Below are 27,823 nucleotides of genomic sequence, written 5' to 3' on the forward strand. Positions count from 1 at the left end.
CATCTTTTTTCATTTGATACATATATATTGCTGCTTTAAAAGGTAGTAATTTATTTTTATAATTTGTGAAAGTTTGGTTTAATGTCACTTTGCTTACTTTTTTTTCCAACTTTATGTCAATGATATTATTTTGTCATATTTTTCAAAGAATAACTGAAAACAAACTCAAATGCGGTTATATCGTTAACGTGATATAAAAAATCCATATCGTGATATATGATTTTTCCCATATCGTCCAGCATGCATCTGCAATTAAATAAAAGTTACATTTTCAAAGTGAATTGCATTTTCCATACCTTCCCAACTTTGTATTCTTTGATCAGAAAGAAGATCAGCTGCAGGATTTTAAAGATCTTCTATGGTGGTGACCAAAAAAGGAACACATTAAAGCTTAGCAATGCTCACAAATCACACAATAATCAGTATTCAGTCAGAATGATAGTTTAAGCGTGATGGATGTGAAGTGTGCTGTAGATGTGATTAAATAAGGATTAGCTCATTGTTTTTGGACTGAAAGTTCCTCGGAGCTCAGCTGGTGAAGCCAGGCTGTATAACGAGTGAAAATATATTGTAATAGTCATAAATGCTGGACAGCAGTAAGGTCAACGTTGATTGGCTGCCTCTGGCCGAGCGAGGCTTTGTTTCTATGTTTAGAGGGAGAGTGAGATCCAGCTGGCGGAGGAACTGACAGCACATCACACACTTAACCTGAACCAGCTGTCTGAGAGTATACGAGCATACTGGGAGGCTGACTGGTGTGTGTGTGTGTGTGTGTATGTGTGTGTGTGTGTGTGTCTGCTTGTGCCTGTAGTAATGAATGGAAGACAGAGAGTGAGAACTGAACTGAACTGAGAGCACAAGGGAGGGATGGATGGTGGGGGGAGGCATACATGTACGTGTGTGTGTGTGTGCGTGTGTGTGTGTGTGTGTGTGTGTGTGTGTGTTCTGAGCCTTGCATAAGCACAAAGTGTTCAGATTTATAACCAGAAAAACAGAGGGGGGGGGGGTAGTGTGAGAAAGAGAGGTAAGGGACAGAGAGAAGGACAGAAAGACAGGCAAGGAGAGGGAGAGAGAAAAAAGTGAGAGTGAGTGAGAAATTGTGGGAGAAAAGTCAGAAAGACATTAAAAAGGAAGAAAAAGATAGAGGGACAAGGAAAACTGGGAAGAAAGTGGGAGATGGAAGCAACAGGTTCCTTCAAGGGACAGAGAGAAGGAGTGTGAATAAGAAAAAGAGAGAGAAGGGCAGAAAATTAAGAGAGATTGCAGAAATACATTAGAAAGAATGAGAGACAGACAGACAGACAGAAAGAGGGACGGAAAGAGAGACAGAGAGAAACTTGAGAGAGATATTGGGGAGATTTGGAAAAGAATGGAAAAAGACAGAGAGACAGACATAGAAAGAGAGCGAGGATCAGAGATGGAAATAGAGAGCAAGAGAGAGAGAAAGACAAGAAGAGAGGGACAGAAAATGAAGAGTAGAATGAGGAACAGAGAGACAAAAACAGAATGAGGCATGGAGATAGTGGAAAATAGAAAAAAAAGAGACAAAAAGAGGGACAGAAAATGAAGAGAAGAAAGGGACAGAGAGACACATAGAAAGAGAGAGCAATAAAGAGTAAGAAGAAAATAGTGATAAATAGAGAAAGAAAGTCAGAGAGAAGGACAACAAATTAAAAGAGGAATGAGGAACAAAGAGAGCGAAAATGAGGGAGAAAGAGAGAAAAACATACAGGCACAGTGAGGTGCGTGTTGTACCTCTTATGTATCTTTTCGTAGGAAACTTTTGGGAAGAGAGAGAGAGATAGAGAGAGAGATAATTCTAGATAGATACAGGGAGAGAGAGAGAGAGAGATAATTATAGATAGATAGAGGGAGAGAGAGAGAGGGAGAAATCCACATGTTTTCTTGTACGAGAGTCTGAAAGATGAAGAGTCAGGAAATATAATAACACACTTTATTCATTAGTTTGCGTATCTTCTCCCAGGTTCAGCGGTACAGTTCTGGTGTTTTGTTAGTGGGGAGCTTCGTGTCTTTTGAAGGACGCGCTGTTTGAGTTGTGTTCTCTGTCTCTCCCCCACGGCCCAATCAATTACAGCGTTCTCCTCCCCCGAGGAGCGCTGCTCACCTCCCCTCACTGTTTACTGTGGCAGAGCTCAGCTCTCTGCACCAGATACATCACTACTGCTCCTCCTCCACCACTGCAGTACTGCACTGTCCAAAACACACAGTCACTGGACCTGCATGCAGAAGAGCAGATATCTAAAAGGCTTTTGGATTGGATGTTGAGTATGAATGTAGAATGTCATAGAAGACTCATAACAAGAGTGGAGGTTCTCAGTTGTATAAAAGATCGTTCATCTAGTGAAAGATTTCATGTAATTATAGGACAAGTTCTAGCAAAATGACTAATTATTCCCTTTTATAATGATTATGTGATACTTTTTTAAGAATTAAAATGTTAAAAGTGAAAGATTTAATGTAATTATAGGACAAGGTCTTGTAAAATTAATAATTATTCGGTTTTATAAGGAGTCTATGGGGCTTTTTTAAGAATTAAAATATGTTAAAAGTGAAAGATTTCATGTAATTATAGGAGTGGAGGTTCTCAGTTGTATAAAAGATCGTTCATCTAGTGAAAGATTTCATGTAATTATAGGACAAGTTCTAGCAAAATTACTAATTATTCCCTTTTATAATGATTATGTGATACTTTTTTAAGAATTAAAATCTGTTAAAAGTGAAAGATTTTACGTAATTATAGGACAAGGTCTTGTCAAATTAATAATTATTCGGTTTTATAAGGAGTCTATGGCGCTTTTTTAAGAATTAAAATATGTTAAAAGTGAAAGATTTCATGTAATTATAGGACAAGTTCTAGTAAAATTACTAATTATTCCCTTTTATAAGGATTGTGTGATTTTTTTAAGACTTAAAATCTGGTGAAAGTGAAACATTTCATGTAATTATAGGACAAGGTCTTGTAAAATTAATAATTATTCCCTTTTATAATGATTGTGTGTTATTTTTTTAAGAATTAAAATATGTTAAAAGTGAAAGATTTCATGTAATTATAGGACAAGGTCTTGTAAAATTAATAATTATTCGGTTTTAGTGTCATGGTCAGCACAGAATAGCAGACAAGCGCAGATACTGATAAAAACAATATACGTTTATTATAAGAATAAACAGATGAAATCAGGGTCGATACAGAAACAGGGGTGATCACCAGTAGACAGAGCAATGAAGACAAAACCATACCATAGACGAGAGACAGTCCAAAGTTCATACACAAGCAATCCAGTATCAGAGGTAATCCAAGAGGCGGTGGTGAAAGCACAGTCCAGGTCATACACAAACAATCCAATATCAAAGGCAGAGGCAGGAATCGGTGTCGAGAAAACAAAAGCAAGGTCATACACAAAGTAAATAGAGACAAGAGATAAGTAACGCTTTGTACGAGGATAACCTACAATACGCGGCGTGGTAGTCTGTTTGGCGTGCACCTTTATAGTGCCAGTAATCAGTATTCGGGACTTCCTGGAGGAAGCAGGTGAGGTGTCACGTGATCAGGTGAGTGCATGATGTCAGCGGGTGGTGCATTCTGGGTAGTGTAGTTGTTTGTTCACAGCTGTGGTAATTAGCATTATCTAGCTAATATATTAGTTTAAACTATGCTTGCTTTTTTAGCAGTTTAGCTCAAATAAATGGCTTATATTTAATAGCTGGATCCGATCGAGACCAGATCACGTTCTCACCACAAGCGAACCGCTCCAGAGTTCGTTTGGTACTGGACCGAGACCACCTCCTCTAGCTGGTCTCGATCCGGTTCTTTTGATCCGCACCCCAGTGCGATTACTGTTTTTACACCTGCTCAATCGAACCGCACTAAAGTTACAAACGGACCAGAGTTCGTTTTAACCGGACCAAATAGTGCTGGTGTGAAAACGCCCTAAAGTGCGCTGTGTTGGCTTCACTTCTCCACCTCCCTGCCTTCTGCTCGGGTATGCTCCGCTCGTCCTCGGCTTGACCAATCAAATCGCAGCCAGTGCGGTTAGAGAATCGCGTTTTAAAATATCGCGAGATTATCGCAAATGCAGTTAATCGTTCAGCCCTAACGGGCAGTGTCTCCATATGAGACCAAAGTATCATGGCGCAGAGACACAGAAATGTACTGTCTCCATATGAGGATTCAGGGTCCCAAGAGGTTAAGTAATCATGATTCTGCAATATCATAACCTTTGAAAAGCCGATTGTATCCCTTTTTAAGTGGTTCTTTGTGGAGCTAAATGGGGTTTTAGTACAATACAAAACCCTTTTTTCCAATGTTCCTTTGAGAAAAAAGGAGAATGGGTTATGCTCGTCAAAACATCCATGAGCTTTACGACTTCAGCCTTTGTAGAAACCAAGTAATCCAGGCGATCGTGAAATGCTGAAGTGCTCTCCAGCCCCCCTGCAGCGTCTGACTGTATGCTTTTCTCTGCAATTCAATTACATTAAACCAGGGGTGTCCAAACTTTTTTTGTTGGGGGCCAGAAGGAGAAATATATTTGAAGTCACGGGCCACAGACTCTGTAATAAAACAAATAATGAAATATACCACTTTAAATATTACATTTTTCCTGATTATTTCATTTACACACCATTTTACTTGACTAACTATCTTTATTTTTGACAGTGTTGTGTAAACTAAGATTTTTCAAATTGATGTTTAATTTCATGATGTCTCTTAATATTAAACTCCTTAATTACGGCAACTTTTAGACTCTTTGGCCCATTTTTTGCGCTAGAAATGCGCACTCTCTCCGCTTTTAGACTCTTTGGCTCGTTTCTGACACCTAGTGTTCAAACTTTGAATCTCACATTATAAAAACCTGTTTAACAGCGGGCCAACTTTCATTCTATTTCTAAAATACCTCGCGGGCCGCTCCAAAAAAGGAAACGGGCCGCAAATGGCCCGCGGGCCGTAGTTTGGACACCCCTGCATTAAACCATGAAACCCTTACCGTGAAACATGCTGTAGTATATTCATGGAGTTGAAGGCAGGTCACCGTGGCAGGAAGTGCAGCCGTGAGAGTGAAGAGCTCTGATCGGTTTCCCAGTCCTCTGTAATTACAGAAATGTAACAGTCATGTATATCCACTGTAGATAAACTGGTGGAGCTGGAGTTGGGTTTCTTCTACACTGAAAACCTGTTAGAAAAGTGCACCAGGCCGTGAAAGCGTGTACTTAAGTCTGGCCTCCCTCATTGATCTTGAGAACTTCTAGCTGACCAGAAAATCAGCAGGGCAAGACTGAAGTTTGCCTGAGAACATGTAGACAAAGACCTGACCAGGACTTCTGGCTGGAACAGTGTTCTGTGGACGGATGAATCTTGAGTCTTGTTTGGATTCTACTTTGACTTTGACTGTGGCAGGAGCTACCTGTAGTTTCCTTTATAACCTTTTGACTATGTTCCCTTAGGGGTGGGACCATATATTGATGATATGTTGTGTCAAATAGCAATATTTTTATTAAACATTGGGCGCTCTAAACTTCTATTCCCCAAATTTACACTCCCAATGGCAGCGCTAATCAAATAAATAGGATAAACATGAATATTAGTAAAAATTGAAACCAATAAATCCAAAATTCTCTCTAATTTTCTCATTAAGAAGTATTTTCATAGAGAGTATCTTGCGTTATATTAATTTCTTCTTCAATAATATATATTTTTAGGCATACTGTGAGACCATTAATGCTTAAAAAACACTCACCACACTGCAAAGAGTGTAATTATTCAAGCCAAACAAATTTTTTGAGTTTTGAGGTTTAAATATAACAGAATCCACTCACATCCTCCTTAATCATGATCTTACCATCTGCAGCTGATTTGAAATGGGTTTAACAAAAATAACAGTGATAATGTCTGATAGGAATAGTGGCAATAATGTAGTAATAATAGTTTATAAAATTAATTCTAAAAAGAACTGCATTTATAAATGATCAGTGGTGAATAAATGATTAAAAGAAAACTTTATTTAGTTTTATATGTCTCAGAATTGTTCACATGAAAATCATCAATTTACATGTGATTTAATATGAAATATAAAAAAATCGTTGAAATTCCAAATAAAAATATTGTCATTTACAGCATTTATTTGCAGAAAATGAAAAATGGCTGAAATAACAAAAAAAGATGCAGAGCTTTCAGACCTTAAATAATGCAAAGCAAACGAATTCATAATTCATAAAGTTTAAGAGTTCAGAAATCAATATTTGGTGGAATAATCCTGTTTTTTAGTCACAGTTTTTATGCATCTTGGCATCATGTTCTCCTCCACCAGTCTTACACACTGCTTTTGGATAACTTTATGCTAATCACTCCTGTTGCAAAAGGTCAAACAGTTCAGCTTGGTTTGATGGCGTGTGATCATCCATCTTCCTCTTGATTATAGTCCAGAGGTTTTCAATTTGGTAAAATAAAAAAAACTGGAGCTGAGGTTAAATGAGATTTCCACATATCGTAAAGATAAGGAACACGTTAATACAGATTCTTTAAGTGCCCTGAAGAGTTCAAACATCTGAGGTATTCCAGTTAATTTAATTACAGGGTAGATGCAGCTTCTGGGAGCATCCACCTGCATCAAGACGGAAAATATGATCTTTTGTGATGTCATATTTTACATTGGTTTTTTTTTATTGCATGCTCGCTTGAACAAGGTACCCACTTTATGGTGCTACTTTTGTTGGTCTGGACCTAAATAGCAGGTGCAAAGGGTGCTGAGAACCACGGTATGGGCCAGTTAAATCATGGTTCATTTGGTTGCAGTGTGAAAACATTTAAACCTCGTTTTAGACGAGAGAAAAAAATGTATTAGTTGGGTACTTGGCTAATTGCGATCTTCTAAATTTAGGGAACAGTACTTGGGCTGCGACCGATGATGTTTCCTGAGTCCACAAGAACACAAGAACGCAGATTGAGAAACGGCCTAGGTCTTGATTAGGTCCAAGATGTCAGAATGGGAATTCTCCAATAATCAGATTAAACCAGATTTAATATTGACACTGGCCGTTTACATTGGTAATAATCGTATACCGTAACTGCAGAAATCCAGTTTATGATAGGATTATTGAGTGCAAATTCAGTATTCAGGTGAATAATTCACATCAATGAAATTTAATGCTTCGCAAGGTTTCACCTGGAAGAGCCAGGATTAGTAAAGCCATGTTGGATCATGTTTCGGTTGTGTTGGCATGTTTTCCTGACACTATCATCAGGGCATGTTGCACCACTGAAATTTTGTAAATGAGGCAACAAGTTCCTAAAGTTCCAAATAACCACAGGATCATGAGAAGGTAGCTTTAGATTGGCCCAAAAAATAAAAAAAGTATTTGAAGTATCTTCAAAATGGCAAATTTAATGGAATGGGATTTAATGGAATTTAATGGAAATTCAATGGAAGTCAATGTAAAAAGAGTTTATTTCAGGTAAAGGTTTAGAATTTCTGTTACTCCATTCATCAAGAATTTTTTTCACAGTGTAAGGGACAGTGTGTGTTTAAATTATGTAGTAAACGAAAAATCAACAAAAATGTAAACACTTGTTTTTCTTTCGACAGTGACGAATACAGCTCTGGAAAAAAAAATAAGAGACCACTTTTACCAAATTGAAAACCTCTGGAATAGAATCAAGAGGAAGATAGAAGATCACAAGCATTCCAACAAAGCTGAACTGCTTGAATTTTTGCACCAGGAGTGAGTAGCATAAAGTTATCCAAAAGCAGTGTGTAAGACTGGTGGAGGAGAACATTCGAGGATGCATGAAAACTGTGATTAAAAAGTCAAGATTCATCAGTCCAAAGAACACAGTTTCAGAAGTCCTGATCAGGTCTTTGTCTACATGTTCTCAGGCAAACTTCAGTCTTGCCCTGCTGATTTTCTGATCAGCTAGAAGTTCTCAAGATCAATAAGGGAGGCCAGACCTAGGTTTTTCACCAGGAGTGAGTAGCATAAAGCAGTGAGTAAGACTGGTGGAGGAGAACATGCGAAGATGCATGAAAACTGTGCATCTAGTGATGGAACAGTGCAGTGATGTAGTGATGGGTCAGTTTTGGGAAATCGTCAGACAGACCGTTCTCTGTGACAGCACCTGGCTCCAGACTTTATGAGAAGAACAGGCCTGCTAAACTTGCTCCGAGACACTGCCCCCGTCTACAGAGAGCTAATATGCATTTGCACCACGGCTAGCCTTCAGCAACCCCGCATTACACCAAAACCATGTGTTTAAAGAAATGAGCTTGTGCAGACAGGTTCAGGCTGAGCCTCACCCACCCCGTTGTCCTCTTCTTTTTCATCACCCTGCAGATCACTAACACTGCACTGGCTTCAAACCTTCTTCAAAGACATTCCAGGCCACCGCACCTCCAGCAGTCCCATATGTACGTCCCAGGCCAAGCAAAACAGCCGCGGTGCTGAGGTTAACACAAAGGGGGTTGGTGTTGTAAGAGGACTGAGATGACATGGAGTGCGAGTTGCATGGTGTTCCTTCAATGAGCCGAGTCTGGTCTAGTCCGAGGAACATCATAGGAACATGGAAACAGAATCTGTTTAACCTAAAAAGTGCTTGTGTGGGATTTGGCTGACAATTTACACAAGATCATGGTTTGACAGGAAGATGTTCAGTAGATTGTGAAATAGTGATGCACCAAAAATTCTGACAAAAAACTGACACTATTCATCGATAAAAATGGCTTTTCAGCCAAAAATGCTTTCAGATCATTCAATTTTAGGATGCTTACACACCTACATTGTTTTGTCTGGACTTTCAAACGTTTCAGTTTGGTCTAAATCAAACTAGATGGTTTGAAAGGGGAAGTGAACCACTAAAATTTGGTCAGACTAAAAGAGATGGTCTTGGCCCGGATCAACTAGACCATGGTCTGAAATTCCTCTAAAATGTGAAAGCAATTTTCTAGATACTTTGGACTTTCATACCAATTAAAGTAAGTTGATGCAGTCCTAAAATAACCCAAAGAAAATAACCAGTGTCCTACTGTAATCCGTGTCACCTCGGCTTTGTGTGGATTTGTGTCACGTAACAGTATGGATGCAAATGCTGAAAGTGTAAAAAGTTATAGTGTCTTCCTGAGCAAAAGTCTGTTAATGATGGTGGTCTTCTTCAGCACTTCATTCAAGAGATTCCTTCACTATTTTTTGGAGTGGTCATCTAATTCAACTTAAATAAGGATGGAAACGTCAATGAATCTTTCTTTAATCAAGATAATAAAACAGTCATTGTTTAGTCTGGACTTTCAAACGTTTCAGTTTGGTCTAAATCAAACTAGATGGTTTGAAAGGGGAAGTGAACCACTAAACTTTGGTCAGACTAAAAGAGGTGGTCTTGGCCTGGATCAACTAGACCATGGTCTAAAATTTATCTTAAATGTGAAAGCAAATTTCTAGATACTTTGGACTTTCATACCAATTAAAGTAAGTTGAGGCTTATCCTTGTCACCTCAGCATGCATTTGTGTCACGTAACAGTATGGATGCAAATGCTTAAAAAAATGTAAAAAGGTGTGAAAATGCCCTATAATTATAGTGTCTTTCTGGCCATCTAATTCAACTCAAATAAGGTTTGAAACTTCAATTAAACTTTCTTCATTCAAGAGATTGGTGCATTCTTATGGGGAATTCAGCCACCAAACCTAGCCAATGTTCTTATGGGCCGACCAATTATTTATTATGTCATGCAAGAACATCCCTCCATTTGTTTGAAAAGGGAGAGACCAAAATACTGGAATAGTTCACCAAAAATCTGATTTTTCATCTTTTTCTGGCTACTGCACTTGTGCAGATCTCTGTAACAGTTAGGAGCTCTGCCGCTCTCGGCACAACCAGCTAGCTGATTGGATCTTTTTGTTAAAGGGTGGGACCTAAGCTGTAAACAGCCACTGGGTTAAGCATTATGAGAACTCCCATTCATATTCAGTCAGTGGCTGGTTTCCTCATTAATAACATCTTTGACCAAATCCCATCATTCTCAAATATCAGTTTGGGAACAAGGCTGAAAGGATCACCTGATGTAAACAGTCAGATAGCAGTGCACAAAGCGGTCCGAAGACATTCCGTCATTAGTGAAATTGGGGATGGAGCCTCGAGAGCTTATCTACAAGTGCCTCTTTTAGTCGAATTCCCCCCCAGGTAAGTCTCAACGGAGTCTGCAGAACGCTAGACTGCATTGTTCCCATCACTTCACACGACTGCCGCTCAGGTGCTGAATCAGCAAACAAGTTCTGAACCGTTTCCATTTCACTCTTTCGCTCCCCCCTTCCCTCCCTCCTCACAGCCCCCTCTGGTGGGTTCCACGCTTCCTGTGAGACGTTCCAAACGACAGTTGGCGAAGCCTGCCACCGATCAATCACCACTCGCCATCCCCAGACAGGACCCAGGAGATGAGTGGAGGGAGGAAACGCACCTCCAGAACTAGACATATGTTCAACACTGCTACATATGGGCTGCAGTTTTGGGGAAAACATTGTGCTCTGTTTCTGAACCGTTGTTAAAGAACAAGGCTCTAGAGGGTTCGAGGGTTTCTGGTGGAAAATAGGAATTGAGACTTTAGTAAGCTTTGGAAAGCTTTGGAAGCTTTCTTTTGGCATGGTCACAATAGTCCATAAATTTAAGGTGACCCCATTAGGTTTTATGTTTTAATACATAGGTACATATGAGCTAAAACCTATAAAGGAAGCGGTGCATTTCTGTTATTTGCAAAAGTGATCGCAGAAAGGGTTCTTTGGAGCAGTACCAAAGAGCTTTTTTATTGGGCATAGAACCATTCTATACAACAGGTTTTGTGCTATTTTAAAGAATATTCTAAGAACCATCTAGATTTGTTTTCCAAGAAGATGCTAGTTCTGCATATGGTTCATATGGTCCAATTTTAGCTTTAAAAGTGACACAATCACAAACAAGAAAATCTCCAACATAAAGCAAACCCCTAAAATGCAAGAATTGTAGGATTTTTGGTACTTATTTTACACAGAAGTTACAGTCAAGAAACCCACTCTTGGCAAACCATTACCATTACTTTTGGAAATTGCAAAAAAAGCCTAAGATTGGAGGCAAATCAACATTTGCTTGCAGCTTGCTCAGTAGTTATGTGTAAAAGTTCCTACTGGTGAAAGATTATGTAATTAGTGAGCCTCCTGGTGAAAGATCTTGTAATCAGTGAGCCCATGTCACTAATCAGTTGGGAATAAACACTATTCCCTATTTCCAATTACAACACAAGCTGTGTGAAGTGTCCAAAGATTGAATGATTCTAAAATTCCTGTAGCATGAAACTGGCATTACTTGCAGAGGGCTAAGAGTGGAAGTAGGGTCTTCATTCTTGTCTTTGTTGATTTGTCTTTTGACTGGGTGATTGATGCCGCCACTCAAAGACAGTCCCATGTTTGGCCCATCAAATGAGCTTAAGCCTTTCGGTTTACTAATTAACTACAGCCGACCCTAATTTTTTGGTTCTCAGTGTGAGAGACAACAGAAAAAGGCTCCAGATGCAAATGTCCTCTCTCTAAAATTAACTCCAGACCTTTTGTTTGCTCTCTTGTATGTCAGCCAATCAAAGACACAAATCTGGCCAGGAAACATAGAAAAGTAAGCAACCAATTGTCGATTGACAAATCGAAGCTGACCGTCAGCATTTTTACTTCCGAATCACTTCTCCATTTTCTGTTCAATGAACCAAAGAAAAAACAAGCCAGATGAACAAAAGTGGTGTCGCTCTTAACCTATGAACTATGTCGTAAGCCTCAGATCTTGCCAAGGGTACAGATCATAAAGCATGATGTTTTGTAGCGGTCTGTGTGAACCCAAATCCTGAATCAGTCTTACAGCTGGTTCCAGTTTTGCAGGACAAATTTCACAAGTCAAATCATCAAAAAGTTCAGAAACCAGAGAAGCACAGCGTGGATATTTTAATCAAAACAGAACGGGCTCTCTGCTTCCTAGACAAGGTTCCAAGTAGGGTGAAAGGGCACTAGGAGCTGCTGAGTGAAAAGTATGTGGGAATGCACTTAGGTACACTACAGTAATAGCTCAGGTCCGCATCCTTAAAAATAAAGATGTCAGAAAGTGTTTTTAGTAGTAAAGAGGCAGCTTGGGTTCCTAGAAGCACTTTTCAATAATATGAACCTATATTTGAACCTAGTGCTCAGGTAGCCTTTTAGCTATACAGTTTTTATACTGTTTTTAGTTTGAACTAGCTGACCTCCTACATGATTCAAGCAGTCAGTGTTCTTGAAGCAGGGGTTCTTATGGCAAATCTTGCTTGGATGGATGGATGGATGGATGGATGGATGGACAGATGGATGGACAGACAGACAGAAGGACAGATAGTCATGCTGGTCACTCAGCTTGGTGATGATAGTCAGGTTTGTCCTGCCTGAAGACGAGCTAAACCATCAAACTCAAGCAAAGTCAGACCCTGCATTGGTCAAAAGCTGTAAGATTAAGATTGAACTTTGTTATTTGTCATGCAACAAGTCTGTTGTTCCCATTGCACCAATCAAATCCTGTCCTAACCAATATTTCACATTCTCTCTAAACACTAATCGGAACCAGACCCTTACTGCAACTAAACCGCCACTTACGCTGAAGAGTGTACTTTAACTGTCAGCCAGTTAGAGTGTATGTTTACCAAATATTTAGCATCTGCCTATAATGAGCCCTTCCGTACACAGCAAAGAGATACTGACCTGAATGAACCTCCTGAATTCCCTGAAGTGCATTCCCCTTCTCTCACTCTGCCCCACTTCCTGTGTCTATCTGTCTCTTTCATTAATTTTATTTTCTTGTTTCTCAGATTTACATAAATGTTCATGTTATATGGTCAGAAAAAAACATACATAGATTAATATATATGGTTATGGGTCATCTTTTTTAGTTCTTTGTGCAAAAAATAAAATATGTATGACCCTACATGGCCAGTCAGTGACATTAACTTTTTCCAAACTTCCAGCAAAAGCAAAATCCAAGACTAGAAACTACAGGGGTTGGACAAAGAAACTGAAACACTTGGTTTTAGACCACAATAATTTATTGTGGTGACAGACAGTTCTGTGGAAACAGGAGAGTTGAGGTGCACATTGAATTCTGCCGTGATTTGGGCAGCCGTGGTTTTATGTTTTTTGTATACAATCCAGGTTAGCACCCGAACATCCCTTTCAGACAGCTCTTGCATCCACAGTTAATCCTGTTGGATGTGGTTCATCCTTCTTGATGGTATGCTGACATTAACCTGGATACCGTGGCTCTTCATACATCACAAAGACTTGCTGTCTTGTTCACAGATGCGCCAGCAAGACGTGCACCAACAACTTGTCATCTTTTAAACTCTGGTATGTCACCCATAATGTTGTGTGCTTTGCAATATTGTGCAAAACTGTGCTCTTACCCTGCTAATTGAAGCCTTCACACTCTGCTCTTACTGGTGCAATGTGCAGTTAATGAAGATTGGCCACCAGGCTGGTCCAATTTAGCCATGAAATCTCCCACACTAAAATGACAAGTGTTTCAGTTTCATTTTCCAACCCCTGTAGATTCAGGTTGAGATTTGAAGACTTGGCTCAAAAAACCTAGACATTCCACCTCTCCAGTGACATCCGTGATTCTCACACATATTGAGAGAGGCTTTCTGATGCCTACAAATCATGTACAGTATCTTGGAAATCACGTTTTGGGTGCAGTAGAGTAAGTGAGTTATGATTGCAGAATGTGCAATCATATTCCCAGGATTCTTGTGATACTGTGGATCGATTGGGGAATGTAAAATGTGGCTAGTTTTCACCATCACTCACAAGATAACACCTCACAACTTACACAGGTGTGCACATTCCCATGCTGTTTCCAGAGGTATCACCTCATGGTCAATGTGGTATAAGTTGCAATCATGAAATCTTGTTCTCATAAACCGTCAAGAGAAATCCGAGCACAACACTTCTCAGTGAATTCTTACCCGTATTTCTGCTTCTGAGTTGCAGAACTGCTATTCAGATACTTCTCTATGATCCATAACATTGTTTTAGGCAATCACTGTGGATTCTTACATTCCTCACATAATGACTTTATTCAGAGTAAATCAGTACCACATGTTCTTACACACGTGTGTATGTGCATGTGGTGACTGTGGGTAAAAAGTCTAGTTCACACTTGGGCATCGTTTAAACCTTTAGCAGTTTGTAGACATGATTTATGAACCTCTGCATTCTGCTCTGAGGAGTGGGCAAGCTCCAGTTCAACAAAACAGTTCAGAATAGTCAGAACAAGTCTTCAGTTTTCAGTTCTGGACTTTTTACTGGACTTGGTAGTCATGAGTCTATGTTATCGTTTCTCTTATCTTCCAGCTAGAGCAAAATCCAGGACTGGAAATAAGATATAGGACTCAAAATTTTAAGACATGACTGTTAGAACCTCCAACATCCCACCTCTACCTCTAAAGCTACCAAGATTCTCCCATCTACATATTGACGTCCACAAATAGACGTCAAAAATAGCAGTTTTCAGTTCTGACTTTCTTGTCATCCTTGGTAGGTTGGATGTTACATGGCCGGTCAGTTACATAAACTTTTCTCTTAACTTTTCCAGCTAGACCAAATTTTCAGGACTGCAAACTAGGTTCAAATGTACAGTTTTGAAGACCTGGGTTCAAGAACCAGACATCCCACTTTTCCCAGACATACCCTGAGCCTCCTGCAAATAGACAGAGACAATCAGTGGAAATGTAATGAAGAGGGCATCCTGATTGGTCTCTCCTTGTGTTCAGTGTTTTCTACCCCCGTTTGGATATTTAAGGGTAATTTACAGTAAAGCTCTACAGGTCAAGGTCAATTGGCTAAATGCAATGCAGTCAGCTGTAGTTTACCACGTTCACCCACCTTACGCAGTGCAGGAAATGTAAATCAGGAGCCGTTTGGGGTTCCACTCAAGCTTTTGTCAGCCAGGTTGTGGATTACTGGCTTTGAAGGACACAAAAGCCTTAAGACTGGAGCTTTGATGCTCCTCCAGAGAGCTCCGAGGGGATCCGGATGGATGAACTGCGGGCTTTTATGCTCCAAAATCAACACCTCTACCTAAACACTACACCAACCTTAGTGTCATCCAGAGAGAATGTAAAAGAGAGAGAGAGAGGGAGAGAAATGGAGAGAGATAATAGTAAGATAAGAGCCAGGTTCATCAAATGCTTCATGTTAACATCACAAATACCAAAGACCAAATAGCATCGCAGCAACACATTTGCTAACTTTTGTCCCCCTCCTGTTTCCATTGATTTCCCTTATTACAACTCCTATAATCTCTCCCTATTTGTCCAGTCTCATCTTCTCACTAATTCCGGTAACATTCACCTGTGACTTATTACTTCTTTGTGTATACAAACCTGTCTGTTTCTTCCATTACTTTGCAAAGTATTGCCAACTGTCAGACTCTGATGTTATGTTTATTGAGCTCTGTTCTGGTTTTCTCCTGTTTGGTTTTGCGCTATGGTTACGCCTGCTTGGTCTGTTTGGATCTTTTGTCTCTTTGACTCTTACTTTAATATTTGACTATTTTGCTTCGCCTGTCTGTTTTGGTCACCTACCCGTTATCTAACTGTGCAATTTAACCAGTTTTCTTTTTTATTTATCTGTGAGCACCTCCACCTAAACACTCCACCAATCTTATTGTCACCCAGAGAGAATGTAAAAGAGAGAGGGAGAAAAAGGGACAGAGGTAAGATAGGAGCCGCAGTAACACATTTGCTTATCCTTAAACAAGTATCATGACCATTTATGAACTTTTTTAATGAACAAGGATTGGGGACGTTAGTGTCCCCTTCCTGCCTCCATTGATTCCCCTTACTACAACTCCCATAATCTCAGTCTTTGGAAGAGTCAGAAAAAAAATCTTAATCTCATCAACCTACCCTGTGACTTATTACTTTTTGTGTATACAACCCTGTCTGTTTGTTTCATTTCTTTGCGAAGTATTGCCAACAGTTATATTTGCGCATCATGCTTTCATCTTTATGATGACTTATATTTGTTCTCTGTTCTGGTTTTCTCTGTTTGTTTGGGTCTTTTGTCTTTTTGACTTTCACATTAATGGTAGACGATTTGTTGGTTTTGGTTACCTACCTGTTATCTAACTGTTTTATTTTATCTGTGAGCATCTGATTGGTCCTTTTGAGTGTTACAAGTTCATATACAGTATTTACCAATGTGCCATGTGTCTTACTGGAGGCTTCCACCAAAAAGCAGATCTAAGAACATTGACCCTGTGGACTGCAAATTCACATTTTGGCTTATTGCCCATCACTCCTAGATACTACACTACACTGCCGCCAAGGACACGTCGAAACACAATACTGATTAAATTGTAGTAAAAGCCCTTTAGGCATTAACACGCAAACCCCCAAACACTCACTCCGTCCTCCCAGCACACATATTCATTTCCTGCCTTCTGCAATAGCTGTCACTATTACGTGAGCGCTTCCCAGTTATTTGCAAATGACAGCTTTCCTTCCTTTCAGTCACTTTCTGGTGATGAAACTCGATTCGCTGTCATCAGTGCAAACTTGGATACTGGAGTTAAAATACTAGGCTGACTTTATTTCCCAACGGCTGCTGGTGGCCGACATCCAAAACTCACAGAAGCTATAAAAAGAGTTCTTCCTTTAAATTCCTACTAAACCAACACAGATGTTGCAGTTGGGTCTGTAGATCCTGCACAAGCCAATGGAGACATTCCTTAAAAACCCTTGCTCTGTGTGTGGGTGATAGAATGTCTTGCACATAGGGCTTTTTTATTTTAAATCAAAATTTGAATGAACGCAATTTTTCAATTGCAGGAGCTACGATTTGAATTAGCCAATAGCCTGCTAGATTGTGTGAAGACGTAGCCTGCTCTTCCTTGCCGTGATGCCACCATGTTTGTAGTCCATAGAGTGCTGGGGATTGTAGTTTTTTGATCTCATAGTCACTCCTATTTAAGCAGAATGACAGTGTCTTAACACGTATGTCTAATCATTTAGTTCTGTCCAAAAATATATATTTTTTTTGTTTCTTGAAATTGAAAAATAAAACTGACAACGGCATTTTATCAGAGATCCCTGGGAATATTTCAGGTGTAAAGAAGTTTATAATTATATTTGATAGATATGTTAACCACTAAAGTTTAGGGTTCAATAGATTAAAAATAATCATGATTTAAATTGCAATCGCAATATTCTGAGGAAAAATCGCAATTAGTAATTTTAGTCCCATCCAGACTCACATCTCTGAGTTTCTTCACCTCGCATTTAATAAAATAGCTATTTGTCCACTTCCACGCACTGTAATTACACTTTGGGTGCGTGTTTCCATGGAGATTCACATAAAAAAAACACAACAGCAAGTGGAAATGGAGGAGCTACTGAACGCGATGTCACGTGACCGAAAAAAGTGAGCCAAAAAAATCACTGGTCCTCCTGTTTTTTCAATTGCAGTTCAGATGCAAGAGTTTTATCACTGACTAGAAGTGTGACATATTTTTCATTTTATTTTTTGGACTATAGACCACCCTGGACCCCCTGTAGCTAACCTTCGCCTATGTTTCTTTTTTTTTCTCTTTAAGGATGGATGAAAACTACAGCATTATTCCACATGGAGTTAACTTCCAGGACCCCATCTTCCCCGACACGCCTGAGAACCACCGCATGTTCGCCAGTCTCTTCCAGTTCTCCAACTGCACAGCCGGAACCCAGGTCCACATGTACACTCCTGAGTGGGAGGCCCAGGAGGACAGTCGGGTAAGAGCTCACAATTACAATTACAGTTGCTCTGCAGCTCAAAGACTGTAATACAAATCAAGTCTCAACAATTAACACCCATCTGTATATCTTTCTTAGTGTAAATCACCCTGTAATTTACTCTAAGCAACACATTTAGATGTCCTAATAGCACTGCATTCCTTACTAAATGAAATTTACAGATTATTTTTAAAGCTGTGGTCATAGGATAAGCCTGTATTAGACTTGTAGACTTGGTGGATGTCCAGTTTTTATATGGTAACCAAAAGGTTGATAAATCATCAGTTGTTTCTGCTTTTTGACACAATTTGAATGCAGACATTGTCCTTTGAATTGACCCAACAACCAAGATCCAATAGAAATGCTCCAATACCTCAATATGCAAATATGGAAATGATTACAGGTGTTGTGTGGATAGACTGTGGCTCTTTCCACAAGAGAGTGTATATAAAGAAACGGCTCTCAGGAGCTACTTTTAGTTAGTGTACCTTCTGACTGCTTGACACAAGGCAACTGCCCAAATCATTGGTTTAAGAAAAGTATGAAGGTTGTCTTGAATAAAGTGCTGGACGATTTAATGTTTTTATGCGGTTTTAATGCGATTTTCCAATTGGAGTAATTGCGATCTTCCATACAGACATTTTTTTATCTTTTTAATCTAAAATATCCGAAAACGCTACTCATTTCTGAAGTGTTTATCCGTCTTATCTTACCGGTTACCGGCGCCTCACACAGACTAACTAACATATTTTGCTAAACATTACGCTTAGTCCAAAGACCGAGCTTGTATCGAAAAAAGTTCCAGCACTTTCTACAGAAACACCCGGTGGAAAAAAGCATATATTTAGCTATAAGTAAATCCTACCATTTCTAAAAACTGCAGCGCCAGCGCTTTCCGGTAAGGATATGTGATTAATTGTGGAAAACTATAATAATCTCTCCTTCAAAGTTTCTTTTGTGACACGTTTAGTGCGTTATTTCTTAAGTTTCAGTCACAAGCCTATATACAAAACAAATTTGTTTTTACAATTAAACCTAGTTTTGAAACATTTCTTTGTCATCTGCAGTTGACAAAAAAAACGAAGATTTTTTTTTAGGCCATAATTGCCCTTGATCATTCTTAGTCATCAATCAGGCACCAACTGTCGCCTTTGCTTGTTTGCGATAATCGTTTTTTAATAATAGCTAATAGTCCGAAGAGCTAGAGCTGGGCGATTAATCGATTTTATCGATTAATTTGAATTTACAGTTAAGGACAATGTGCTTTTATGAAAATCAATTTTCTCTGAGTTTTAATTTTCACCACCGACGCTCCCCTGAGCTTAGCCCTTCCCCTCTTTCCTAAATATCTTACATATTTAGAGTGTTTTTTACTCACTTTTTCTCTCTCACAATGTTCATCCTTTACAGCTTCAAAAACATGTATTATGCAAATAAGGGGATGACGTCATTTAGCGACTTTTAGGAGATTTTTTTTTTTTTTTTTTTTTTTTGGGCCATATCGGCCAGCTCTACGAAGAGCCATCGTGTTTATCAGTCAGTCACCCCTAGTAGTTATATGGGAGACACAGCTCAGCGATATATATGCAAGACATCCTGCAGCCACATGTGTTGACCTACAACTGGCATTTTTTTCAGCAATATAAAACTGTCCAACACACAGCAATGGACTCCCAGGTTCTCAAGAATGTCTCCTCCAGATTCCAACACTTCCAAATTCCAAATAAAAATATTGTCATTTAGAGCATTTATTTGCATGAAAACAAGTTCATATTCATAAAGTTCAGAAATCAATATTTGGTGGAATAACCCTGGTTTTTAATCACAGTTTTCATGCATCTTGGCATCATGTTCTCCTCCACCAGTCTTGCACACTGCTTTTGGATAACTTTATGCTACTCACTCCTGGTGCAACAATTCAAGCAGTTCAGTTTGGTTTGATGGCTTGTGATCATCTATCTTCCCTTAATTATATTCCAGTTTTTTTTTTTATTTGGTAAAATCAAAGAAACTCATAATTTTTAAGTGGTCTCTTATTTTTTCTAGAGCTGTATTTATGCCAAAATGGAACCTGTATGCCTCCATACCCAACCAAAAATCCTCATGTATCCAGGCTAAAGGTATACAATATAAATAACAGAATATAAACCATCCTCTTAAGAGGTTTAGAGCTGTGAGCTATGGCTAACCATCATCGTTTCACCAAAGCAAGAAAATGAAGACTGCATGCTGCAGACTTCTTCTTCCGTCTGGGATCTTCTAATTGTTCATTCCAGTGGCTTTCTCTACCTCTGAAAGGGAACGAGGAATGTTGTCAGCAAAGAGACAGAGCACATACGGTGGTTGTGTTGCTTCAAACCTCTCAAACGCTCCAAGTTCAATGAGTGTGTTCTGCATTTTCCAAACCAAACCAGTTGTGGTTTGCAAATCCATACAGCCTGGAGAAAAAAAACACAGAGTCGTGGACTTTCTTCCATACAGTTTATGTCTGGGTCGAGGTCTTCGGAGCCTTGGGAGTAACGATTAGGGCTGTCTGACAGGCTGGCTTTGTTTCTTTCAGTATTTTTTCTCCTCCTAATTCATGGGTGCATGTTAAAACCCTACATTACATGCGCTTACACTGTTTTCCTAATGCGACTCTCATTTGGATTTGGGCAGACCAGGTCTGCATGTTTCCTCATTACATTTTTGCAACTTCAGCTTCATCTCAGGGCTGTTTTATTAATTTGGGCTTGATTAGTAGCTGAATTGAGCATTGCACCTACAGGTGCATTTAAAAAAAATAGAATATTACTTTTTTTCAGTAATTCAGACTTTTTGGTTTTAAGCGTTTATTTATTTTATTCTTGATGATTTTGGCTTATAGGTAATAAAAATTAAAAAAAATTAGTGTTTCAGAAATGTAGAATATTATATAAGACCAATTGGTACTGTTGGCAGTGTGTCAAGTCCTGCTGGAAAATGAAATCCGCATCTCCATAAAAGTTGTCAGCAGAGGGAAGCATGAAGTGACTTTAGACTTGATATAATCCAGTGGATCAACAAGCAGTTTGGACTGTGTATCTCTCCACTCTTCCTCTAGACTCTGGTCCCTTGATTTCCAAATTGAATGCAAAATTTACTGATGATCAGTGATGGATGGTTTGGAGAGACATGTCATCTGCTGGTGTCGGTCCACTGTGTTTTATCAAGTCCGAAGTCATGCTTCCCTTTGCTGACAACTTTTATGGAGATGCGGATTTTATTTTCCAGCAGGATTGGCAAATTGCTGCTGCTAAAAGTATGACAGTATGAGAAGGTTTTTTTCTTACCTAAGTTAGCATGCGAACTCTGTAAAGTGCCGTTTCTATTTGTAACATGTTTGAATATATTTTTTATTTTGTGGACAAAAATATCCATATCATATATCATACAATATACCATATCGTTGCTGTCCTATGAAAAACACTTATCTCCGTTTTTGTTGATTTTTATTTTACTACATAATTTGAACAGACAAACTGTTCCTTACACTGTGCCAAAATTTCTTGATGAACGAACCATTGAAAGTTTAGAAGGTTTTTTTTTCTCTCCTGTAAAGTTGCTGTTTTGGAGGTAAGTGTTTTTTATTGGACAGCGACGGTTTACGAGTAAACTATTCCTTAAAAATTTTGGAAGAGCTTTAAGAAAAAAAGATATGATCTTTTGAGCATATCATGGATATCATCAGTGCTTGAAAACAATGATAAAAAAGCAATTATTTAGCATGTTTAGATTTATCTCAGACATTCTTGTGTGTGTGCAGTTACATTGCTACGTCTACAATGCTGCCAAATCCTATGACATCGTTATTTTCTCTTTTTTATTCTTACGAAAAAATGTATTAATCATGGCGTACTCCCAGTGATCCTTTCAATGACCTTGAAATTTATGTCCTGGGAGCTGGTTTCAATCAGGTCCTGAACAGCCATGAAAGCTTTTGGCTTTTGAATGGCTTAGGTTTCATTAATGAGCCGGTTTCAGTTTGTATCAGCAATCAGAAGGAAGGCCAAGGAACAGCAGACGTCATTGACTTTCATAATTGCGTTCGTATTATTGGGAAGGTCAGAGTGAAGGCAGGCTCAGAATGTGGAAATCTGTCCAATTACACTTTCTCTCTCTCCCTCTCTCTTTTTCTATCTCTCCCTTTCCATACTGTACTGGCAGCCCGAGCTACCTTTATTAAAGCCAACAAATAACAGTGGTTGGAAATGGAAATCACTACACTTCTCATGGCTCTCGAAACATGTTTTATGCTCCGCCCACAAATACATTCTTTGGTAGCAGCTAGAGCCATAGGTCTCAGACTTCACATATCATGCAGAGTTTGTGCTTTCTGTCAGCTGAATGTTCTTGTTGGATGCACTATGTTTTTCCCAAGTGGACTTTAATAAACAGCTTGGGAATGACCACACCTGGACACACTGGCAAGCGACTCTGGCTGGTGTCCCATGATTATTGGCATGTCAGTGCAAGATTATTTTTATCAGGCTTGTCTTATAACGGTAACTTAAGTAGCTTTAACTAGCGTTGTTGCAAGTCCAGTAGGAATAAATTACATATTTAATTTCTCAATAGGCAAACATTTTTAATAAGTTTTTCCCCAATATCAGTAGTTAAAAAATGTACGGCTATAATAACTACCTGTTGGAGAATTTGTTTGTGGGTGAAGCAGAAATAAGCCATTTTTGATATAGTTAAAAAAAAAAAAAAAAAAAAAACAGAAAACACCTTTTAACTTTAACTTTTAAATAAACATACTTTCATTAATGTTTTTTCAACCACTTTTAAGAAAGGCATATTTTCACTTTCACTTTCACTTCTAACCAAAATAAAAAAATAATGTCTTTTTTAATGTTACGGTTGAAAAGATGCATCTTCTTATAAACATATTTTCAACCACTTTAAAAAGACGTCTTCTCAACTTTAAATTTCAATCAAATATGTACATCAAAAATGTGCTTAAATAAACAACTTTTCAACTTTAACTTTCAACCAAATCTATATGCATAAAATGTCTTTACATTTACGTCTTTTTTTCAACTTATTTTAAAATAAATGTTTTTCAAATTTAACTTTAAATCTCTACACAGAAAACATGTCTTTACATAAAAATCTTTCAAACTTTTAACCCAATCTGTCCTTAGAAAATATTTCTTTACATAAATAAATATCTTTTCACCTTTACCATTTAACCAAGACTGTACATATGTCTTTACATTAGCATCTTTTCAACCACTTGAAAAAATAAAATGTCTTTTTAACTTCCAACCAAATCTATATAAAAGCTTTTAAATTTGTGCCTTTAAAAAAAGTTTAAAATAAATCTAAATGCTTAAAATGTCTTTACATTAAAGTCTTTTCAACCCCTTTTAAAATATTTTTTTCAATTTTAACTTTCAAACAAAACTATACACAAACAAATATGTCCTTTCAACGTTACAATTAAACCAAAACCGTACGTAGAATATGTCTTTACATTAACATCTTTTCAAATTCAAATTACTTGAAAAAACATCCTTTTAACTTTAGATTTCAAACAAATCTGTGCATTGAAAAAAAAAACATTTTTACATAAATATCTTTTCAACTTTAAAATAAATTTCTTTGCAGAAAACATGTCCTTACATTAATATCTTTTCAACTTTAACCAAACTTTAAACCAAATCTATACATAGAAAATCCTTACAAAATTTCCTTACATCCTTAACATTTTTTCATCTTCAGTTTTCAAACAAAACTATGCATAGAAAATATGTTTTTATATTCATTTTATTTCATTTACTTCAAAAAGTCATCTTTTCAACTTTTACTTCCAACCAAAATATATGAAAATAAACAATTCTCACGCTTTTTTAGCATCTTTTTTATAACAACATAGAGCTGGGTGGGGGCGGGGGGATGTTTGCATACCTGTAATCAGGTAGTCATGCAGGTGTCGGCAGCTTGCTGAACGGATCGCGTGCAGGGCGGCAGCTTCTATCGCGGACGATTTCCGTGGCATGTTTGTACAAAAAGGCCTTGTGTCAAAAGTGCGGTGGACAGTGTCCAAACAGTGAGAGACAGATAGCGCTGCAGATAGGTGTAGGTGTGTGATCTCCTCCGGCTCTGTTATTGTTCAGGGTAATGCTGTTTAGTCTGGCGGCACCATACGTTACAGGCATTAACCGCTGTGTTTTAAACACACTTCAGTCGGCTACTTTAAAATAGTAGGACACAATATTTTGCAACTTAAAACTTTTTTTTAATAAGAAATAAAATATGCTTTATGTGTAGTGTTAAACATTCACGGCGTAGCAACACTCAGGAACAGATGGTAGCAATACAGATACAGGAAATCTCTGCTTATAGAAATGGCCAGGCTCACAGGATCATCTGAGACTAATTTTCAGGGTTAAAACAGTACAAACAGACACAAGCCAGGCCTGCAAGCAGGAGGGAATCGGAACAGAGTGATGTACCTATAGAAAATAGAAAAGATTTTTTTTGTAACTTTTAGTTAAAATAACGCATCCCAGATTGTTGCATAACTTGGCGACAGATGTTGTCACTAGGGTTGCACGGTATTGAAAAAAAATTGTACATAGCAAATGTTCTTTTTTCGACGTTACCAGCCCCACCCCCAAAACAACAGTAATCGGCCCTTTAATCAGGCATTTAAAATGCTTTTAAAAGGTTCATACGAGTGTTTTTATGGAATTGAAAGCGTGAATTCGCTCCTGAAGGCTTACGCTACCTCCCGGCCGCTGCGCTCCTCCAGTAAACGTCGCCTCGCTTTTTAGCATCTTTTTTATAACAACATAGAGCTGGGTGGGGGGGGGGGGGATGTTTGCATACCTGTAATCAAGTAGTCATGCAGGTGTCGGCAGCTTGCTGAACGGATCGCGTGCAGGGCGGCAGCTTCTATCGCGGACGATTTCCGTGGCATGTTTGTACAAAAAGGCCTTGTGTCAAAAGTGCGGTGGACAGTGTCCAAACAGTGAGAGACAGATAGCGCTGCAGATAGGTGTAGGTGTGTGATCTCCTCCGGCTCTGTTATTGTTCAGGGTAATGCTGTTTAGTCTGGCGGCACCATACGTTACAGGCATTAACCGCCGTGTTTTAAACACACTTTAGTCGGCTACTTTAAAATAGTAGGACACAATATTTTGCAACTTAAAACTTTTTTTTTATAAGAAATAAAATATGCTTTATGTGTAGTGTTAAACATTCACGGCGTAGCAACACTCAGGAACAGATGGTAGCAATACAGATACAGGAAATCTCTGCTTATAGAAATGGCCAGGCTCACAGGATCATCTGAGACTAATTTTCAGGGTTAAAACAGTACAAACAGACACAAGCCAGGCCTGCAAGCAGGAGGGAATCGGAACAGAGTGATGTACCTATAGAAAATAGAAAAGATTTTTTTTGTAACTTTTAGTTAAAATAACGCATCCCAGATTGTTGCATAACTTGGCGACAGATGTTGTCACTAGGGTTGCACGGTATTGAAAAAAAATTGTACATAGCAAATGTTCTTTTTTCGACGTTACCAGCCCCACCCCCAAAACAACAGTAATCGGCCCTTTAATCAGGCATTTAAAATGCTTTTAAAAGGTTCATACGAGTGTTTTTATGGAATTGAAAGCGTGAATTCGCTCCTGAAGGCTTACGCTACCTCCCGGCCGCTGCGCTCCTCCAGTAAACGTCGCCTCGCTTTGCCAAACATTCACACAAAGCAATCCAGACTGTTCTCATACAGAGTTCCCCAATGGTGGAACAAACTACCTTCCACTACCAGATCAGGAGAATCTCTCACTATCTTTAAGAAACTCCTGAAGACAGAGCTCTTCAAAGAGCACTTACTCTCTTAACACCTCTAACACACTAACTACTTCTAACCTCATTTCCTTCTTCCCCTCCTCTACTCCTCTATCCCATTATTCCCCTTTGACCTCCTTTTATCCCTATCCAAAGATGTTTTTCCTTTAAACTTATTTTACATTGTACTTGACTATTGTAAGTCGCTTTGGACAAAAGCGTCTGCCAAATGTAATGTAATGTAATGTAATGTAATTCAGCTGTAACTGGAAATATCTGCACTGCAAAACTGAGTTTACAAACATGTGCCCAACCATGTGAATGAAGGCCATGCAGTTACCTTGTGTTTACTCCTGTTTTATGCAGCCCTAGTTGTGACAAAGCAGATTTACAGAGGTACGGGTCCAAGCCTCTGTTGAGTACCGTATATTTCGCACTACAAGGAACACAGGATTATAAGGCACACTATCAATAAACGTCTATTTTCTGGTCTATTTTCATACATAAGGGGCACCGGATTATAAGACACATTATGCGACCTGTATAGCTAAGCTAAGTTAAGTAAACAAAACTGTAATACTGTAAAAAAAAAATATATATATATATATATATATATATATTTATTATTTTTTTTTATTTTTTTTAAGTCAAACGAGTGCTGGATGTTAATCTACACATATTTCTCCGCTTAGATTTCCAGAATTCCCTTATAGCTGAATGCAGCAATATTATCATTAGCAGCTAACCGCTAGCTCTAGCCACGGGCCGTATTACCTAGTGGTTCTTCCCATGAAACTTGTTTTAACACAGTAAACATGCAGGCTAAATTCTGATATACTCACCTCTGAATGGCGAAAGCTAGCACTTAGCGCAGTTAGCGGCTAATGCTAATACTGCTGGAGAACAGGATAAACTGAAACTCCTGTATAACGCGCCGTATGGCGTGCGCCATATAGTGCCAAAAAATACAGTACACATCATGTATTTAGCCACCAGTCACCAAACAACTGTATATTTATTATCTATTTTTTTATATATATATATATATATATATATATATATATATATATATATATTCTAGACCTGATCTCAGCCAGTTGCACTAAGTCCTCTCAGATGATTGATGCTGACATGGTTCATGCCTCGATTTTAAAGGTCAGAGAAACCACATGTCTCAGAGCTTTCCATCCAGCTGTTTTGGAGCTTTCCGTCCAATGGCCACGCCTTTGGGATCGTAGCCCCATCTTAATCATACTGTGACAGAATCAGCCACATCATCTTAACCCTGCTTCTTCTGGAGTCCTTGAGATCTTCTTACTCAGACAGCAAATAGCACAGTATAAAGTGTTGCGGTTACGTTTTGATGCGAGGAGCCTGGAAAAATTACATAGAGCTACACTGTGCATTCTCCCCAAGGTACGGAACATTCAGAAATCCCTGAAAATCAGTGTAAGCCGCCATACTTGTGGTTAAGTCCCTTATCAAAACCATCAGTGGCTTACACTCACTCACTCAAACTCATTCAAAAGGCCTGCTCCAGAGGTAACAGGAGACAGATACGTTTAAACTAGGAACACCTGGACTCTTCCTCAGGTGGTCCCACGTTTTATTTGATTGCAGATTGCAGTATCATTGTCTAACTTTTTTATCTGCAAATATTCTCTACTGGTTATAGTTCAGGACTGTAGACAAGGTAGTGTCTACAGTCATTGATGCTCAACGTTGGTTAGAGCTGCATATAGGGTTATATTCAAAAGATGAATCATTTACTTTCACCTTTCAGTTCAATTGCATTTAATTAACATGCAGTTGAATGTTAGTTGAATGTCATGTTGAGCATCAATGAGACCATCAAACGGACCATCCAAGTAAAGTGTTACATTGCTTTTGAACCCTCATTTCTTTCCCAACAAATGGGAAATTCATACATTAACTTGGACAAGTAATGCCATGTTTCAAAACAAGCATAACATTTGAAATCCAAAAGCTCTTAAAATTAGGGAACTACATTACATAAAAGCTAAAATCCAGCTTTTAAGATGAAGTAAGTATAGGCATGGACCTTTTCCAGGCAAAATGAGTGGCCTTGCAATGGAGACCATCTGAGTTCTTGAGTTTCATTTCAAAAGAGGTTTATCTTGAATCAAGCTGACTACCTCTGGGTCTTAAATCATATTTGAACTCTTTGCTAACAGAGGAA

General features: G+C 38.6%; 1 protein-coding gene across 1 annotated transcript in view; it reads left to right on the forward strand.

The window, feature by feature from the left end:
- The window catches only part of ccdc3b (coiled-coil domain containing 3b), a 33,800-nt gene that overhangs the window by 2,390 nt on the left and 3,587 nt on the right, over window positions 1–27,823 (forward strand). Inside the window, exon 2 of the mRNA XM_007256852.4 lies at window positions 17,628–17,802. Within this exon, the coding sequence (XP_007256914.2) occupies window positions 17,628–17,802 (175 nt within the window). The remainder of the gene's footprint in view (window positions 1–17,627; window positions 17,803–27,823) is intronic.

The sequence above is a fragment of the Astyanax mexicanus genome, chromosome 24 (genome assembly GCF_023375975.1).
Source record: "Astyanax mexicanus isolate ESR-SI-001 chromosome 24, AstMex3_surface, whole genome shotgun sequence".
Classification (NCBI taxonomy): Eukaryota; Metazoa; Chordata; class Actinopteri; order Characiformes; family Acestrorhamphidae; genus Astyanax; species Astyanax mexicanus.